Source organism: Notechis scutatus, chromosome 7 (genome assembly GCF_049901735.1).
Source record: "Notechis scutatus isolate UNSWTSFEM ecotype Mainland chromosome 7, rNotScu1.2, whole genome shotgun sequence".
Taxonomy (NCBI): Eukaryota; Metazoa; Chordata; class Lepidosauria; order Squamata; family Elapidae; genus Notechis; species Notechis scutatus.
This window is the reverse complement of record NC_142015.1, coordinates 6,179,660-6,198,013: the sequence shown is the minus strand read 5'-3', so window position 1 is coordinate 6,198,013 and position 18,354 is coordinate 6,179,660. Positions and strand designations below refer to the sequence as shown.

Genomic DNA, 18,354 nt, shown 5'->3' with positions numbered 1-18,354 from the left:
CCACCAAGCCATGTCCACCCAGTCACATGACCACCAAGCCACGCCCACCACCTAAGCCATGCCCACAGAACTGGTTCTTAAAAATTTGAATCCCACCCCTGTCTGGCATGCATGCTCAGGGGGTGGAGAGGTGTGTGCAGGGAGGGGTGTGTGCAGGAGATGCATGTGCAGGGATGTGCTGTGCATGAGGGGATTGCACATGCATGCGCAAAGATTGCATGGCGCACAAGGGGAATCATGCGCACATGTGCAGACTTGTGACGTGTGAGGGGGGAATTGATGTGCAGATGTGCAGCGCACATGTGCAGGGGGTGTGATGAGGCCAGCACGCATTGCCTTCTGGGTGCTGGCATGCGAGCACGCATGCAATTATCTGCACGGGAGCCCAAAATGCTTAGCCACCACTGCCCTATACCATTTCAAACAGGTGCTGGCTGTCCAATCTCTTCTTTAAAATGTCCAGTGTTGGAGCAACCACAACTTCTGGTGGCAAGCTGTTCCGCTGGCTAATAGTCCTTACTGTTATGAAATTCCTCCTTAATTCCAGGTTGCTTCTCTCCTTGGTTAGTTTCCACCCGTTGCTTCTTGTCCTGCCTTCTGGTGCTTTGGAGAATAGCTTGACTCCCTCTTCTGTGGGGAAGCCCCTCAAATATTGGAACCCTGCTGTCATGTCACCCCATGTCCTTCTTTTCACTAGACTAGACATACCCAATTCTTGTAGCCCTTCTTCATATGCTTTAGCTTCCAGCCCCCTAATCATCTTTTGTTGCTCTTCTCTGTACTCTTTCCAGAGTCTTGACCTCTTTTTTGTGTTGTGATGACCAGAACTGGAGGCAGTATTCCAAGTGAGGTCTTACAAAGACTTTGTAAAGTGGTACTTATCGTGATTGTATTCATGTTGAACGTTGAATATGTTGCCCATTAAAAATTGCCAGAGTTGGTGCTGACTTTTGGAGGGGGCGGGTTGGATCTTCAGTTACAGCTTTGGGGAGCCACATCCAGCCTTGAAACTTCAGGCTTACAGCTCAGAGGTCACTGTAAATGGTAGAAGGAGACAGAACACTCATGAGAGATAAACGAAGTCTCTTGGTAGCCTAGCTTATAAACAGCAAGGTGATCAGAATTAACTCTAGATAATGGATGGGAGTTCCTCTTTCCGTTTCATACACAAACGTATATTCATACACAGAGACATACACATACAATCTTAATTGCATTTTTAAAAAAGCAAGATTATAAACTAACAAAAAAACAAATGGTTAGAGAGAAATAGATGGAGAGAAAAAAGAGGTAGGAGGTACTACATGTGAACAAATATTTGGGAGATTGGCATGTAATAAAATACAATATATAGATAAAGAGTGCTTGTTTACCATCCTAGCTTGCTTGCTTCCTCCCTCCCTCAGTCCTTTCTTCCTTTTTTTCCTTCCTTCCTTCTTTCCTTCCTTCCTTTCTTTCTTTCTTTCCTTCCTTCCTTCCTTCTTTTCTTTTCTTTTCTTTTCTTTTCTTTTCTTTTCTTTCTTTCTTTCTTTCTTTCTTTCTTTCTTTCTTTCTTTCTTTCTTTCTTTCTTTCTTTCTTTCTTTCTTTCTTTCTTTCTTTCTTTCTTTCTTTCTTTCTTTCTTTCTTTCCCTTTTTACCAGTCGGGCTCTTGGTTGATTCAGACCTGCATTCAGACCAAGAGAAACACAATACAGACTTTGAGGACAGGAGCTTTGGACCGATCATGGAGGCTACCTAGAGAAACTCTTGCAGCCCCTTCTTCCCAGGGCTGGGGGTCAGTGAGTGGCCCACTCTCAACCAACTGGCTTTGCACCCAAGACAGAACTCAAACTAGTTTCCCAGTCCGATGGCCTTTCAACGCTATATTGGCACCTCAGGTTTCTTTGTGGAATGATGCAGGACAGAGAAGTGGTCACCATTTGCGTCACGTTCTGAGTCACAGCAGGAAATAATGGCATTTGTTAAGCCACATAACGAAACATCTATTCAACTAAATTCATATAATATGAACTCTGCATCACAGATGATTACGTAGAGCCGATTTTGGTGGTGTTTTTTTTTTTTTTTTTTTGAGTCACTGCCTCTTGCTTTCACATCTTCCAGGATGCTTTTCTTTCCCCTATTCCCCAGAGCTGAGTTTTGACATTTTTAATTGCCCCGGAGGATTATTTTAATCTGTCCCTTTCTTCGGTCATCACCTCTCATGCTCCTTTCTTTTTGGCTGCTTTCTTCTCTGCTGCCTGCTTTGCCGCTCTGTCTTTCCTTCCCCTCGTTTCCTTCTTTCTTGTTAGCTTAGCTCGCCTGTTTGAATCGCTGAGTGCACAATAGAAGAGCTGAGTTGAGCTAAAGTGATCTGTCTTTTCCTTGCCCTCGGTCATATTACAAACGGAGCACGTATTTTTCCTTTTTCGCTCCGGGTCATCCTCCCACCCTCAACAGATTGCCATGGTTTGCAAAAAGGCCATTTGGGATTCATAGTCTGAAATACTAACTAGCTTCATCATTTCACCCTCCTATAAATGCACGTTTTATTTATTCATTTATTCCACCGCATTCATCTGCTATGCTATATGAGGGGGGGGGGGGGGAGAAAGCTCTTCCTTGCAATACCTAAGCGGAAACATTTATTTAAATGCGAAAGTAGACTAAAAGCATGTCATCCAAATTAAACACAGCAAGTAAGAATAATCAGCCACCATCCCAGAATGATGGCTTCAAAATCTAAAGGACCGGTTTGGACAAAACTCAGCAGCCCTTTTTCGTACGGCAGTTGATAAAAAATAGGATCACCAACATGATCGCCAATGTCCAATGACAGATATTTATAATTGCTACCAACCTGCCTTCCATCAAGGACCTGTATCCTGCATGAGTCAAAAAGAGGGCTGTGAAAATATTTGCAGACCCCTCACATCCCGGACATAAACTGTTTCAACCCCTTCTCTCAAAACGACGCTATAGAGCACTGCACACCAGAACAACTAGACACAAGGATGTTTTTTTCCCCAAATGCCATCACTCTGTTAAACAAATAATTCCCTCAACACTATCAAATTATTTACTAAGACTGTATTACTATTATTTTCCTCATCCTTCCTATTACCTATCTCTTCCCACTTATTACTATAACCATGTTGCTTGTATCTTTACCATATATATTGTTTTATTTGTTTCCTAGTATGATTTGATTGCTTATTAGTAACCTATGACTATCACTAAGTGTTGTATCATATGATTCTTGATGAGTGTATTTTATTTTTTCTTTATGTACACTGAGAGCTCATGCACCAAAGTCAAATTCCTTGAGTGTTCAATCACACTTGGCCAATAAAGTATTCTATTCTATTCTATTCTATTCTATTCTATTCTATTCTATTCTATTCTATTCTATTCTATTCTATTCTATTCTATTCTATATGGCATAAGAAGGAGAAGAATCTCAGAGTGAAACTACACAGATGGTAAACCCGGGTCAAAGAAAGGCTTTTTCATCATTTTTGAACATCAAGCTACTTGAAACGTGGCTGATAATCTGCTTTTTCCCATTTCAAGACAGTCCAGTAAAGAGGAGGAAATCAACAAAGAAATAAATTTTAGAATAAAAATTTTGATTTGGGGCTGGACCAACTTACTCCATGTTTACAACGTGTGGTTTAGATCAGAAGTGGCTGGCCTTTTTGACACCAGGGGCCGGTTTCGTAGAAGGCAATTTTTCCATGGACCAGAGGAGTGGTGGTGGAAGGAGCATGCAAGTTAGATCCTGTGCATGCACAGTTTCGCTCACCCACTGCTCACCTCCACTTGTGTGGCCCTGTTCCTAAGAGGCCATGGACCAGGACCAATCCACAGCCCATGGATGGAGGATCCCTGATTTTAAAAATGCCAACTTCTGCGTGTCTCTTTTTCTTTTCCAGCTTTCCAGCACATTAATGTTTCTTTCTGAGAGACTTTAAGAAGTGCATTCTGCCTGATGGGGTCCCTTGGGCAACTAGTGAGACAGGGCCACAGGTGTCTGGAGACATCAGTTGTTGGAACCATTGACTGTCGTCTGGAATGGGTTTTCTAAGCATTCTATCTCTCCTGCTTAATCCTCCAAGCTTCCCTCGTTGCACAGTGCCGCCCAGGCAGGAATGAAACTCTTTGCAGTTACTCAATTTCAAATCATAACAATCTCGAATGGCAAGAAAAGATGAACGCCTTAACTAATTTCTCCACAGTAATCTACCGAATCTCCAAGCAAGCGTATCTACTAGGTGGCAACTTCTAACAGTCAAAAGGTGTTTAGAACTAAACTGAGTTTAGGAACATAATCCAAAAGTTTATAGTCAGGGAGCACTTACCAATTTCAGGATAATAATGGTTCAGAGACCACCCAGTTTTTCCTTTTTCTTTTATCCATACGTGCAAAGATATCCATTAAGTTCAATTATGAGAACATTAAAATTGCCATCCTATGTGCACACATTTGGAAGTAATTATTATTGGATTAACTAGGAGTTTACAACCTAATCTTGATCTACATAAATCAGGGCCCGACACTTCAAGGAATGTGCCGATTGGATAAAATAAAGCATATGGATCCATTAATGTAATATAAAGTTCCTTGCCCTTCCATATTTCCTTCACAGGACACCTCTGATTGTGCCAGTTCATTCTTCTGTCATGCTTTTACTTCAGGGGTCTCCAACCGTGGCAACTTTAAGACTTGTGGACTTCCAACTCCCAGAATTCCTCAGCCAGCTACCCCATTTGGAGTAGCCCTTCAATAAATGTTTGTGCTGTTTGGTTCAAAGTCATAAATGCTGACAGTGGATGTCTGAATGCATTGTAAAATTCAGATTGTTGGAAAGTATTAGCCCAAAAGCCAGCTTGTAGGATTGAAGATGAACTGGAAGGAAGCTGATCCAAGTATAAAGGTTAAGGTACTTTTATTATACAATGGTACTTTGGTACTCCACTGCCTTGAAACTCATTGAATTTGATACTCAATACATTTTGATGCAGAAATTTTGTCCCGATAATCGTCGTTTGTTTAGTACTCATTTTTTTTGGTACTTATTTCACCTCCCAGAACCAATTAATGATGAGTATCAAAGTATCATTGTACCTGGGAGTGATATTGAGATAAGACCAGTGAGTTAGGAATGAAACCTATGATTAAGAATTCAAGGCTAGTGTTTATCAACCTAGTGTTTTGTTTTGGTTCACTTTGCTCTTTATTAAATTATTTTAATCAAGATTGTCAATCTAATTTTAGATTTTTAGTTGCTTTTATGTTTTTTTCTACTTGTGTATGCCAGTCCAGAGTCCATTTGAACTGGGCAGCTAATAAATTTAAAATAATGATGATGATAACAATACGACGATAATATATTTTAGCTTTACATCTGGGAATTCTGAACATAGAATTATTATTATGTTTCAGGTCTACTGGAGATTATTAGAGTAAGATAAGTCAGAACATTTTTGTCTCTAAGCCATATCTGTAAAATAGGCAAACTTGAGATCTATCCAACAAATGTATTATATAAATGGCCACTATAAAACATTTTTGATAGTTGTCCATGTTGATTAGGGAAGTGACATTTGCACAGATAAACATTAATCTTTTTTTTTTTTTGCATGAATCAAATAGTGTCTGGAGACAGTATTTTAAAACTTTGATTTATTATTGGATACATTGATAGATTCAGCTCTGCAACATTTCCACTTTCTATTTTGGTCCAAGCAGTTTTGTAATCTGAATAATGCTTTCTTTTAAATCATGAGTGTCTAAACTTTCTGGCTGGGGAATTCTGGGAGTTGAAGTCCACAAGTCTTAAAGTTGGATTTAAATGTATATATCAAAAAACTAATGTTTATTGAAACATTGTCTGAAGTTGTAATTCAGAAATATTGCAATAAGGTAAGTGTTAATTTGTTTCGTTGCAGATCTTGTAGAACTGTTTGGGATATGGCAAAGGTTTCTAAACATTTGTTATTTAAAAGCCCCCAAAATCTCTGATCAAGGGACAGAGCTCTTGTGATAGATAATCTACTGTGTTTGAGTGAATTCTTTTTTTACCCTTAATCTCTCACAGGACCTCATCAAGTTCTCATGAACTCCTTGGGTTGTATAGAAGACAGGTTGAAAAACCCAGGTCACAAAAACTTCTGCCTTTGAATAACATTTGTTAATTTTAAAAGGTGCTATCAGACTCCTCCTGATTTTCACTTTAATTGATAATTAATGAACTGGCATTAGATCAACACTATTAAGTTCTCATAACAGTTTTAAAATCTGTTTTTTTTTTCTAGAATGTTAGGGTTCTTAAAAAAATGTTTGTGTGTGTGTGCTTCTTTTGTTGTTTCTGTTGTATCTGTGATTTACCAATTGCTGATTATTCTACTTTAATTCAAATCTGAGCGTACCATAACACCAACTGCTGAGGAAAATTTAGCAACATTCAGAATCATAGTTTGCACTTGATTAAGATTGATGAAACTTTTGGAGGGAAGGTGAAAGGAACATGAGAAAGCAAAGATTTGGTCGGGATTTAAAATAAGAGCTGAACAGGGAATTTAGCTGCAATTTGTTCTTATTTACAAACTCATATTTTTAAACCTTCTGGACCATCAATAGAAACTTACCCTGTGGGCAGCTAATAACTTTATAAATAATAATAATAATAAACTTCCTGCGTAGAATAAGTGGAACATTAAAGTTGTGAGCAAAGTAGAAACTAGTTCTGTAAAGGTGGGTTGAACTACAGTCCCCATAATCCACACTCAGCAATATCACCAAGATGACTCTTTGTCCATTGCTTGTTTTTCTTTTGATTTAGAGAAACAAATTGCCTAATTAAAGGCAAAATGGAGCTCACCGAATTGGAGAACTGGGGAAGCCAAAAAAAGGAAGGAAAAGGATCTTTGTGCTCCCCAAACAAATGTTTGGTTTTGTGGCAGCTGCTTTTCTTTTCTCTGAGTGTATTTTTGAGGCTGAGTTTCTCCAGACAGCATTTTAATAACTGGAGGCTTTCTTGAAGCTGACCGTCTCTGGTAAATCAAGCCCTTTCTTTGTTGAAGAGTTTGCAACTCCGGCTGCAGCTCTGCTATGGGTGGGTTTGAATGGCCATCATTGTCCAGACTTCACATCAGCTGAGATAATAAAAACTCCCCCCAAAGATTTCCGAGGGTGGGAAGGTCTCGCAAGTTTAATCACACTAATTCTGGTTTTCAGCAGCCAGGATAAAGGAGGAGTAAGAGTTGACAATTCAGAAGATATTTCAGTCTGATTCTATGTCTGGGGAAGGAAAGGGAGCAGATCTCTTGCAAATTCAACTCCCTCTACTTTTTGATGGAAAGAAAGATTTAAGAAATTAGCAGGTTCCTCCTGTTCTGACCCAGCCTTAGCAGAACCAAGAAACAGATTCTTTGTCCCGAAAACCCCCTCTTTATTTAGTTACTGTGAATTTATGGCATTTAAACACAGAAAAGTCCTGGCAATAATCCTTCCAAGGGTTAATTGCAAGAACAGACCTTATCAGTCCTTGGATAATTGCCAGGCCGAAAGCTTCCAGTTGCAAAGCTGTAAATTAATTCCTGGCAAGGAGTATCAGAGTATCACAATAAGCAAATCAAAGAAATACAAACTATTGTCTCCTGCAACCACCACTCCCCTTTTGCCTCTATTTATTTCCCAGGGAGGGGCTATTCAGCGTCCATGTGTGCCTCTCCTCCTGAGTCAGCCCCTTTTCCTCAGTTGTTCTCCTCTTCTGACAGCTCTGCGCATATGCGCATCTGGAACAGGCTCCAGCTATTCTTCTTGCCCACTTACCTCCAACTCCGAAGGCAGCTGGGAAGTGGATGCTCTGTGCTTCCGACACAGAGCATCCACCAGAGCCTTCCCCAGACTCCACGACTGGCCAAAGGTCCTCCCCAACCTCCTCATCATACGAGTCTGCCACCAACTCTGCTGGCAGCTGGCGGGCCACAACACCTCCCATATTTTTTTTCCATTGTGTTTTTGGGAAGAAGGCATGAATAGTATTGTGTCAAGAAGAACCGGACCATGTTTCCTGACAGTGAGAACAATTAATGGAACGACATGCCTCCAGAAGTTGTGGGTGCTGCAACATTGGAGGTTTTTAAAAAGAGAATGGACAGCCGCTTGTCTCAAATTGTATAGGATCTCTTGCTTGAGCAGGGGGTTGGACTAGAAGACCACTGAGGTCCCTTCCCGTTCTGTTATTCTGTAAACCTTGGCAGACTTGGAATCATGGTGTGGTAAATGAAATCAGCTTGGTGCCAAGACCGCCTTTTCTTTTTTCCCCATAATCCCCCAGATGAAGTGCTGTTCTGAGGTAATTTATAGGAAATAAGAGTCTCTGCCATTGTCTTCGTAAGCTGGAGGTGCTCATCTGTGATGGTTATGTGAGAATGACCTTGGGAGACAGGATGTGATGACCCGGGGCGTGACAAAAAAAATAACAAAGTCACAAAAAATAGAATAAATTCCATTTAATGCCTCCAACTTAGCCCCAGTATCTAATTATCCTTGGCTGGATATCAAATTCTTAAAGAAAACAGTCTACGGAGGGAGTAAATGCAGTCCGAACCCAAAGTAAAGTTAATTAGAAATTAAAAACCCCAACACAAACCACACTGAAGTAATTAATATGGCAGGCCAGGATGATAAATTGCAGACTTCTACCAGATAATGTAGCAACCACAGTTGGGAGGAAGCCAAAACCCAGATAAGCTTCGACAAGAATAATGCACGCTTTGCTTCCAGCAACTTTACTATGCACAGTTTGTCCTTTTAAACAGTCCTCCCAGCTGCAGCCCGTGAAGGGGATCAGGGCCCTTTCCTCCCCTGTAGACTGCGCCATTCACATTTCTCCATTATCCACTCTTCCCTACGTGGCCTAGGATGAAGAGGGGATGGGCCTGGGTCTTCCTCTGAATGTCCATCCGGCCTATGCCCTTCCCCAGTTTCCTCCACAACCACTGGAGCCACACTCCCACTCCCTGTCAGCTGTTCCACCTCTCCCTTGGAGTCAAATGCCAACAGGGGCATGACACAGGACAACAAGATGCAGCAAAGGGAACAGTCAGAACGGCAGGAATATGAGTGTGGAGACACACTCAGAAAAGACCTTCCCTAGTTTTGAGGTTGTAAAGAGGAATGGTAGGTAGTGGAGAGAAGTACTTTCACACTTGCAAGATTCTGTGAATGTGACCTTTAAGTTCATTTGGTAATGTTTCCTGCCTCCTCTACCTCATAAGGTTGACCTCACTGAGAGAAAAATGGGCCTACCAGCACAGCACTGCCAAAAATGTTCTCTGGAGAAAATCCTTGCCTCAGAATAATCATGTTGTGACTTCCAAAACTCATAGCTTGCATTAAATTGTGGCCAGCTTTGCCTTGGTAGGAGCTAGGGAAGAGATGTTCAGCTTGTAGACAGACATGTAACCTCTGAAAGCCCAAAGGACCCTCACAAAATTCTTCCTGAAGGGCAATTCTGAACAAAAATAACAATCATAATCTTAAGTCTATGTGGTCTCTGTTCTGAAATGCATATAAAGGCTGAGTGTGGCCTGAAAAATAAAAATCGAACGTCTTCTGGCTATTCCTGTTCTTAGCATGTTCGATATTTTGCTGATGGAAAGGGCAGTACAGGTAGTCCTTGACTTACAAGAGTTCATTTAGTGACTGTTTGAAATTACGACACAGAAAAAAGTGACTGATGTCAACTAAAAAATACTTTGGTCTTTTTAGTTGCCAGCAGAAAGGGAGTGGGGAAAAGCAGTGCATTCCTTTAAATGTTTCAGATAATCGCTTTGTCAGCCAAAGCTTCTGCTGCGCAAGATTATTACTGGAGAGTATGATTGATGACTCTTGGTTATGGATGTGTCTCATTGGAGAATATACATCCAGGGGGTGGGGGGAAGACTAGGGTTAAGGATGAAATAAATGATGTGGCTGCAACCAGGAAATTCTGACATGTCAATTCCTAATAAATCAATCTTTTTTACTCTGAGAGATGTGGCTAGAAACTTTTGATTTGAATGGGGGTGCATGTCGGCGGTGACAACTGAGAGCTTCAAATATACACAAGTGTTTACAGAAAGTGACAGTCAGTAAGAAAGAATACGGAAGGAAGTGAAAAGCGTGCAGAAAATGTTTTGGGATGAGTTCGGTGCCACTGGCCATAGCTATTCCTTGTTGGACCTAGCTATTTTCTCTGGACCTCATTGCAATGGGCTATTAGTGTAAGTTGAGTTTTGATGGCTGTTTCATGTTCCAAATTGCACATGAAATAAATCTCTGATCTTCAAGTAAGAATTATTGTTTGTGGTCTGCCTGTGTTCCTCTTTGTTGGGATATTTTTGACGACATTTTAAATGGAAGCACTTTAAAAAAAAATCAAGAAATCAGCTCATTCTGTCCCTCCCCTGGCATACCGACATGGCACAGTCAAGGATTCCCTCAATGGATGGTTAGCTTTGTAGAAGCAATTCCAAGCAGGGTCACAATAAAGGAGAATATTTGTAGCTCAGGGTTGACATGAGGAGTCCTTGGTGCTCTCTGAATGTGGTTGTTTTCTTCCAGATGTTTCATTACCCAAACTAGGCAATATCACCATCATGCTAGCACTGATGATGTTACGTAGTTTGGGTAATGAAACGTCTACAAGAAAAGAACCAAGCTCAGAGAGCACCAAGGACCCCTCGGAGCATGCTCACTAGGTCAACAAGCAATGCTCTAGTGATGACATCATAAGGAAGCACTACAGAACAACAGATCCGTGCAGTGAAAAAGGAAAGAGAGGTTTCATTCTCCTATAATAGCTTTTAACCCTTGCCTCCTCTTTGTCCTTCCCTGCTCCGAAGGCCGGATGGCAGCTTGCTTACCTGTGCCTGAAGTTCAGACAAAGCCAACTCCTGCTGGATTGCCCATCTTGACCTGCCATTTGTTTTGGCTCAGCTCCTTGCTTTGTTCTTGGTTCCCAATAACACATTTTTAAAAAATATATATGTATATGTATCTAAAAATAGCTCTGTATTTCATCGATAGTGCTGGATCGGTAACTGAAATGAAAAGCTCTGTTGCAGATTCTTGCTTGCCTTGCCCTTCCAGAGACCTGCATGGCAGCTGAAGCACCAGCCTTTAAAAACGGTTTGGAGGGCATCCGCTCTCCGACGTTTGCATGCTGCCAGAGGAATGCATCTGCAATAAAGCATTCTCACCACCTTGCTTCCCCTCCTCTCTCTGTCTCTTTTTTTTTTTCTCCCCTAACATTTCCAGTTCTCCCCCAAACAAGCCTTGAAGTGGAGTCTTACTCGGCTCACCCTGGAGACCTCCTCCAGTTGCGCTGCCGGCTACGGGACGATGTTCAGAGCATCAACTGGGTACGAGATGGGGTGCAGCTATCCGAGAACAACCGGACGCGCATCACAGGAGAGGAGGTAGAGGTCAGGGACGCTGTGCCTGAGGACTCGGGTCTTTACGCCTGCATGACCAACAGCCCCTCGGGAAGTAAGACCACCTATTTCTCCGTGAACGTCTCAGGTTTGTAGCAGGCTACCCGCCTGGATGAATGAGAGCTGCCGGAAAAGACCATTTTCAGTTGTCGTTGTCAGCCTTACTGCTTTTTTTTCTTCAACCTTAACTGCCAGTTGCAGAAGATGTGAGACCAGGATTCAGTCTATACCAGGGGTGTCAAACTCAAGGCCCGGGAGAGCCGGAGCCGGTCCGTGGGGTACTTAGATGTGGCCTGCGGGGCCGCCCTACAAACAGCAAAGAACTGGCCTGTGGTGCCTCTGCTAGTGATGATGGAACTCGGAAGGGCCACGCACAGCCCTCCCAGGTTCCATTTTCAGCCGCAACGGCCTCCTGCCACCCTCTGCCAATGAAGACGGAGCTTGGAAGGGCCACGCAAAGCCCTCCCAGGCTCCGTTTTCAGCCGTAACTGCCTCCTGCCACCCTCTGCCAGTGAAGATGGAGCTCGGGGGGCACATGTGTGCACGCATCCCCCAGGGTCCATTTTAACTGACAGAGGGCGGCAGGAGGTGGTCATAGCTGAAAATGGAGCTCAGGAACCCATTTTTTGCTAACTGAGCATTTGGGCCACCACAGATGCCCGTGACATGAGTGACGTCAAACTAGCCATGCCCACCCCAGCCCCTGAGGTCAAACACAACCCTGATGAAATCGAATTTGACACCCCTGGTCTGTACAGTGTGATGCACAAGGGGACACCACTAGAAAAATCTCTCCAACTGTTTGTTAAAATAAAAAAAAGCATTGTCCACATGTTTAAAAAGATTCATGTCTTCAGCCGTTCCTCATATGCTCGGGCCTAGAGCAAAAATGGAATCAGGGTTCGAAGTGAGCTCTGTTGGTATGGGTAAGGTGATACTCTTTCGGTTTCTTTTATTGTTGGAGAAAATAAATGCTATTCTGCTTTATTTGGAGCAAGCTACCATGTAACTTTTGTTTCTGAACTGTTATTTTTAATTTTAATTGGCCAGGTGGTTAAATTTATCTTTGGAATTGTATGCCAATTTGATGAAGTTAAGAGGCAATTCCATGGACAATTTTAGTGGGCCTCCTTCGTTTCATGGGCCCGTTGAATTTCATTTGGCTACCCGTAGATAGAACAAACAAAAAAAGTTTGAGGATGCATTTGATTTTTCCAGTTTGAAAGTCCTATAGAAACTGACATTAGTTTTGGTTAGAGATTATATGGATGGATGGGGAAAGAATGACAGAAAATACGATAGCCATTTTCAGCTTAGCAGAGCTTCCTTGGTTCAATGGCATTCTCTTGTAATATGGAAAAGATGGATGGATGGATGGATGGATTGACTGAAGAAAAACTTGATTTTCATTTAAAAGACAACAAGATTCTGAAAAATCTGAATGGCTGAAATTTCCAGGAGCTGAACATGGAAGCATTAGCACCCTGCAAGCTTTTCTGATGTCTCTCATCAATAGTTCCTAATCTGCTAAATTAGCCTAAGTGCCAAAATTCATGACCCACCATCTTAATGGTCAACTGGGAAAACCTACTTCTTGGCCACTCTGGTTGTGATTCTGAGATTCTATCAAGTCAACCATTTATGAATGGACACAAAAGCCTTTCCGTGGAGTCTGCTACCTCTGATAATTCAGATAAGAAGAAGGATGTAGGAGGCCTCCTGAGGCTTTGGTTGTCTTTTCTCCCATGGAGAAGCTTTTCATTGTGTGTTTGTAGTTCCCTCTGCAGTCTGAAATGCTTTGGTCCAGGCGCAGTCGTATCTGGCGATGAGCTGTTGATAGAAGGACTAATCCATACTAAGTGACAGGCAGGATATTCCTTACAGGCTTGCCAAATGGCTGACTTAATGACAAAACATCCACACATTTTGTCCTGCTTTTAGAGACAGGCAACATGATTGCTTGTCACTAGCTCTGCCTCTCTCAGGAGGAAATCTAAGGATAATAGTAATAGTGACATCTGAAACATATGATACCTCCAAGGTCCAACATTTGTCTGAGCACAAGAATTCTTCCTCGCTTTACTGAATCTGAAGAAAACTTACATAACAATAACATCCCAGAAGTTCAGCACGGAATGAGCAAGATGGCCTGCTCTTTTCTAGCACTTTATCACTGAAGGAAACACATTTGCCAGTGGCAAATGTTTGTGTGAAATCAAAACTTGACTTTGTCCACCCTTCCATTCCCACCTCTTGCTACGCCATGCAATAATAGCAATAGCCCTTAGACTTATATACCGCTTTGTAGTACTTTACAGCCCTCTCTAAGCGGTTTACAGAGTCAGCATATTCCCCCAACAATCTGGGTCCTCATTTTACTGACCTCGGAAGGATGAAAGGCTGAGTCAACCTTGAGCCTGTGAGAATCGAACACCTGGCAGTTGGCAGAATTAGCCTGAAATACTGCATTCTAACCACTGCACCATCGCAGCTCACAATATCTGATTCTTCATAATACCACATTATGAGGAATCAGGTATTTCCAATACTCGGGACCAAATTTCCTACAATTTGGGCTCACAAGATGCATAAGTGTAGGTAATCCTTGCTTAACAACCGCAATTGAGTCTGCAGTCTCCCTCCTAAGTTGTGGGGGTCATTAAATGGGTCACCATGTGGCCTGACTCAACTTTACAATCATTTTTACAACAGCGGTAAAGCATGGTTGTTAAGTGAACCACATGGTCATTGAGTGACTCCATTCTCCCGAAATGGACATTTTGGGCCAAAAACCAGCAAAAAAAAAAGAAGAGCACAGATTGTAGTCGTTTTACCTCAGGATGCTGCAACCAGTTGTAAATGCAAGCCAATTGCCCAAACTGGTGCGTGTGTGTTTGACTTTGAGGACAGGCCATAAGTAACTTTTTGGAGGTAGTTGTAACTTTGAACAGTTGTTAAGTAACTGCTTAAATGAGACTACCTGTGTATAATATGACAGTAAAAAAAGAAGACAATTCTTTCTTTTTTTTATTCAGTGTTTCTCAATCTTAGAAACTTGAAGAAATCTGGACTTCAATTCCCAGAATTCCTCAGCCAGCATGCCTGGCTGAGGAATTGAAGTCCACCTATCTTAAAATCCCCAAGGTTAAGAAATGTCTTATCTCATTGGGAAAAGCTCATTTTCTCTACTCATACTTACCATTTCTATCTTCTTTAGATGCTCTTCCCTCTGCAGAAGACGACGATGATGACGATGACTCTTCCTCAGAAGAAAAGGAGGCAGACAACTCCAAGCCGAACCGTACGTATCAGCATCTCTTTTCCTACCTTGTTCAAAAGTAGCCATGACATCTTGCAAAACCCAGTTGGGGATCTTTTTCCAAGCGAACCGAATCTTGTGTAGAACTTTTTTTTTTTTAATAAAGTTTATTTGGATTTTCACACACACAAAATACAAGTAAAACATCTTTTTGAAAATAGCATGGTCCCGGGTTGAACTTCTTCATACAGACACAAACTCAATTTCATGCTCATTTTTGTGTTCTATTCCATATCTTATACTATTCTACATTTTCTACATAGTTTTTCACCTCTTTTAATTTTCTCAATTTTATTTTGATTATCTCACATCTCAATTAAAATCATTATATTTATACTTTTGTCTGTTCTGTTTCAATTTCATATTATCTTTTCTCATTAAACAATTTTTTTCCTGTAGTTACTAATTGGAGTATGACACCTTTATATCTTTTAATTATATACATTCAACTCTTATTTAAACTTCAATATATACCTTAAGGTTATGACCTTCAATATAATACATAATACATAACTTCCAATCGAATTCTGGTTGGTACATTCTTATAATACACACTATATTCTTTAAAAAAAAGGATTATAAATATATGTAATTATAAACCCTCATTCCATTCCAATTCAGTTCTATCATTAATAATCATAAAAGTCTTAACATCTTTAACATTTCTTTTCAATTAAATATCATACTTCCTTAAAAACACATATAATCTCCGTAATTAATTTTTCCCTTATTTCTCTTTACATATGTTTTGTAAATCATTAAATATTCATTTTGTTACATTTATTTATTGACAAGCATTCCACTAAGTTACGAGAACTATTTTATCAAACATTTTAATCAAAGATTGTTTAATATTTTCTGAAATTATTTCTATTTCTAATATAACAATACTATCTTATATACCTTTGCAGAATCCCTTTTTCCATTAGATTTTCACCCATTATCTCTAAATAGGCCCTGTTTCTCTATATTTTGTTTCTGTCCTTTATAACTTCTTTTCTTTCTTCCCTCTCTTCTTCTCCCTCCCCTTTTTACCTCCTTGTCTCTCTACTTCTAATTCTCTCTTCTGCATTTCCCTCTTCTGTTGCTTTCTGATTTTATACTTATTTTTCACTCTGCTCTTTTTTTGGGTTGTTTTTCCCAATCTTAAACTTTCCATTCTCTTTCCCCCCTTTCCTTTTCCCCCCCACCTAAGATTACTTGTTCATTAAAGATGGCTTCTTCTTTGTCCCAATCTTCTTGTTCTGCAGGCATTTCTTGTTGTTTCTCATAGTTCCAAATCTCCATTTCTAAGAACTGAAATACAAAGCCAGAAGAACCTCTCCCTTCTTGTGCATCTTCTTTGTACTTTTTAAGTTCCCTTTTCAGTTTTTCTAAAAGTGGAGCCATTTTAAACAGTTTTAAACAACCACCCGATTGATTTTAGTCATTCAAATGCAATAACCAAGAATCCAGAGATCACCAAGTAATCCAAATACTCCCAAGCTGTTTCTTCTTATTTCTTTTTTCACTTTCTCTTCCTGGGGTTTTACTATTTTGTTGTGATGTTTCAGTTAAAATGTATCTTGTAAGTCTTGTTGAGATTTTGCTGTAAGTTCTTTTTAATTCCAGGCAGTCTCCTTCCTTCCAGATCCTGCCCTTTTATTCTTTTTCTCTCCTTTCCTGTTTTCAAAAGCTTTTAATTATCCAGAAATCTTTATCATCCCTTTGACTTTCTATTTTCAGCATTAAATGCCTATTAATGTCAAAGTGGATTTTTTCCCAATTTCTTGCTTAAGTCTCTTAGCTGTCAGTATAGGAAGATGAGGGGGAAAAAAACCAAATCCTTTCCTTTTTCTCTCTCCTTCGCAGCTTAGAAATCTTCTTAGGGAACAATGTTATTGTTTTTTTTAATAGTTTCAATTCCAGGGTACCTTATCTGTTGCTTTTGCTGTTTGACCCGGTCAACCAAAACTTTCTCTTCTTATCTTCCTCCTGCACATTCTTTTCCGGTCGAGTTCTTCTTTGTGGTGGCCATTTCTGACCACCGCTAAAACCGCCTTCAGGAAAGGGAGTAATGGCCAGCTGGGGAGGAGAGATGCGGCTCTCCTCAACCCTGCAGGCAGTCTGCCCCTTCTTCACCACCTCTACGGGGTGGCTTAGCCCCGAAACCAGCCAGCTCGGGGCGCTCCAGCGGCGAGCACGGATCGAAATCGCACAGAGACACGATTTCGGTCTGTCACCGAAGAAGCTCAAATCTTGTGAGATTTGAGTCTTGTGTAGAACTTTTGATTTTCTTTTTGCTGGGGCTTAAACTAGAGGCGTCTAACCCATGGACAGGGTGGATTTGATTAAATCAAGTTGACTTAAATCATGATTTAAATCACTAATAAAAAAAAGGCTTGGTTTAAATCAAATCGATTTAAATTGTAATTTTTAAAGAGCAGCTGTCATCTCTGTTCTGCAGCGGCAGCTCCTCTAACTCACTGACAGTCCCATTCACTTTAATGGGATGGCTGGTGGTGTGGCAGTGACACAACAATGTGAGGGACGTGGCGGGCAGCAGGTGAGTGGATGCCTGCTAACAGGCACCGCCATGATGGTTCTGAAATGACAGGTGCTCTTTAAATGTGAAGATTCATTCTTGCTGGTAGTTAGAATCTTTAATATTATTATTTGCAAACAAAATAAAGGTTTCCTATTTAGCTTGCAGAGCTTGGATTCATTGAAGTGAGTTTACCCAAAATGTAAACACTGCAGAATATACAGCCTTAGGCTACATCACTAAGCTCCATTTCATGCTGAATAAATTAAATTATTAATGTACCTTAAATAGAAAACTACCTTTAGAAAGATTTTTACCCCAAAAGCATTTTTTTAAAATAAACTTGATAAAAATAAAAAAAAAATCTGATTTAAATTAAAAAAAAATCAATTTTTAATATATATCTTTTTAAATAAAATCATCGGTTTTTATCCACCTTGCCCATGGACCATCACTTCGGCTGCTTGCAGTCCCAAATTCTTTTGCTTTGGCCTTCCTCTGACTGCACCACTGATCTTTAGATTCCTCTCACTTTGAGGCATGGCATGCACAAAAACTATAACATAAGCCTAAAATAAGCTAAAGAAAGACCACATTGCCTGACACCCAGAAAAAAAAAACCACACACAATCACAGTCCTGACCAGATACACTAGATTCCCATTTATTTTACAAATAGTCCTTGACTTACAACAGTTTCTTTAGCGACCACTCAAAGTTACAATGGCACTGAAAAAAGCGACCTATGACTTTTTTTTCACACCACAGTTGCAGCACGAAAAAGGTCATAAGTCACTTTTTCCCCATTACGTTGTAACTCTGAACGATTGCTAAATGAACTGTTGTAAGTTGAGAACTACCTGTATACCTGAAAGATTAGTTGAATATTCCAGACCCAATTTCAGGGGTGGGATTCAAACATTTCAGCAACAGGTTCTCTGCCCAGTTTCTGGGTGGGTGTGGCCATGATGGCCGTGGCCTAGTTGGCCTCCTGCACCACAGGGGGGGTGTTTTCACCCTCCCAGGGCTATGAAGGCTTTTCTCG

At 40.7% G+C, this 18,354-nt stretch overlaps 1 protein-coding gene across 4 annotated transcripts in view; it reads left to right on the top strand.

The window, feature by feature from the left end:
- FGFR1 (fibroblast growth factor receptor 1) overlaps positions 1-18,354 on the top strand; it is a 117,808-nt gene that overhangs the window by 56,072 nt on the left and 43,382 nt on the right. For 2 of the 4 annotated variants that reach the window (XM_087969623.1, XM_087969624.1), the window contains exons 3-4: positions 11,292-11,555; positions 14,685-14,768. In XM_087969623.1, the coding sequence (XP_087825749.1) occupies positions 11,292-11,555; positions 14,685-14,768 (348 nt within the window). The remainder of the gene's footprint in view (positions 1-11,291; positions 11,556-14,684; positions 14,769-18,354) is intronic. The other 2 variants (XM_087969625.1, XM_087969626.1) reach the window with 1 other exon arrangement.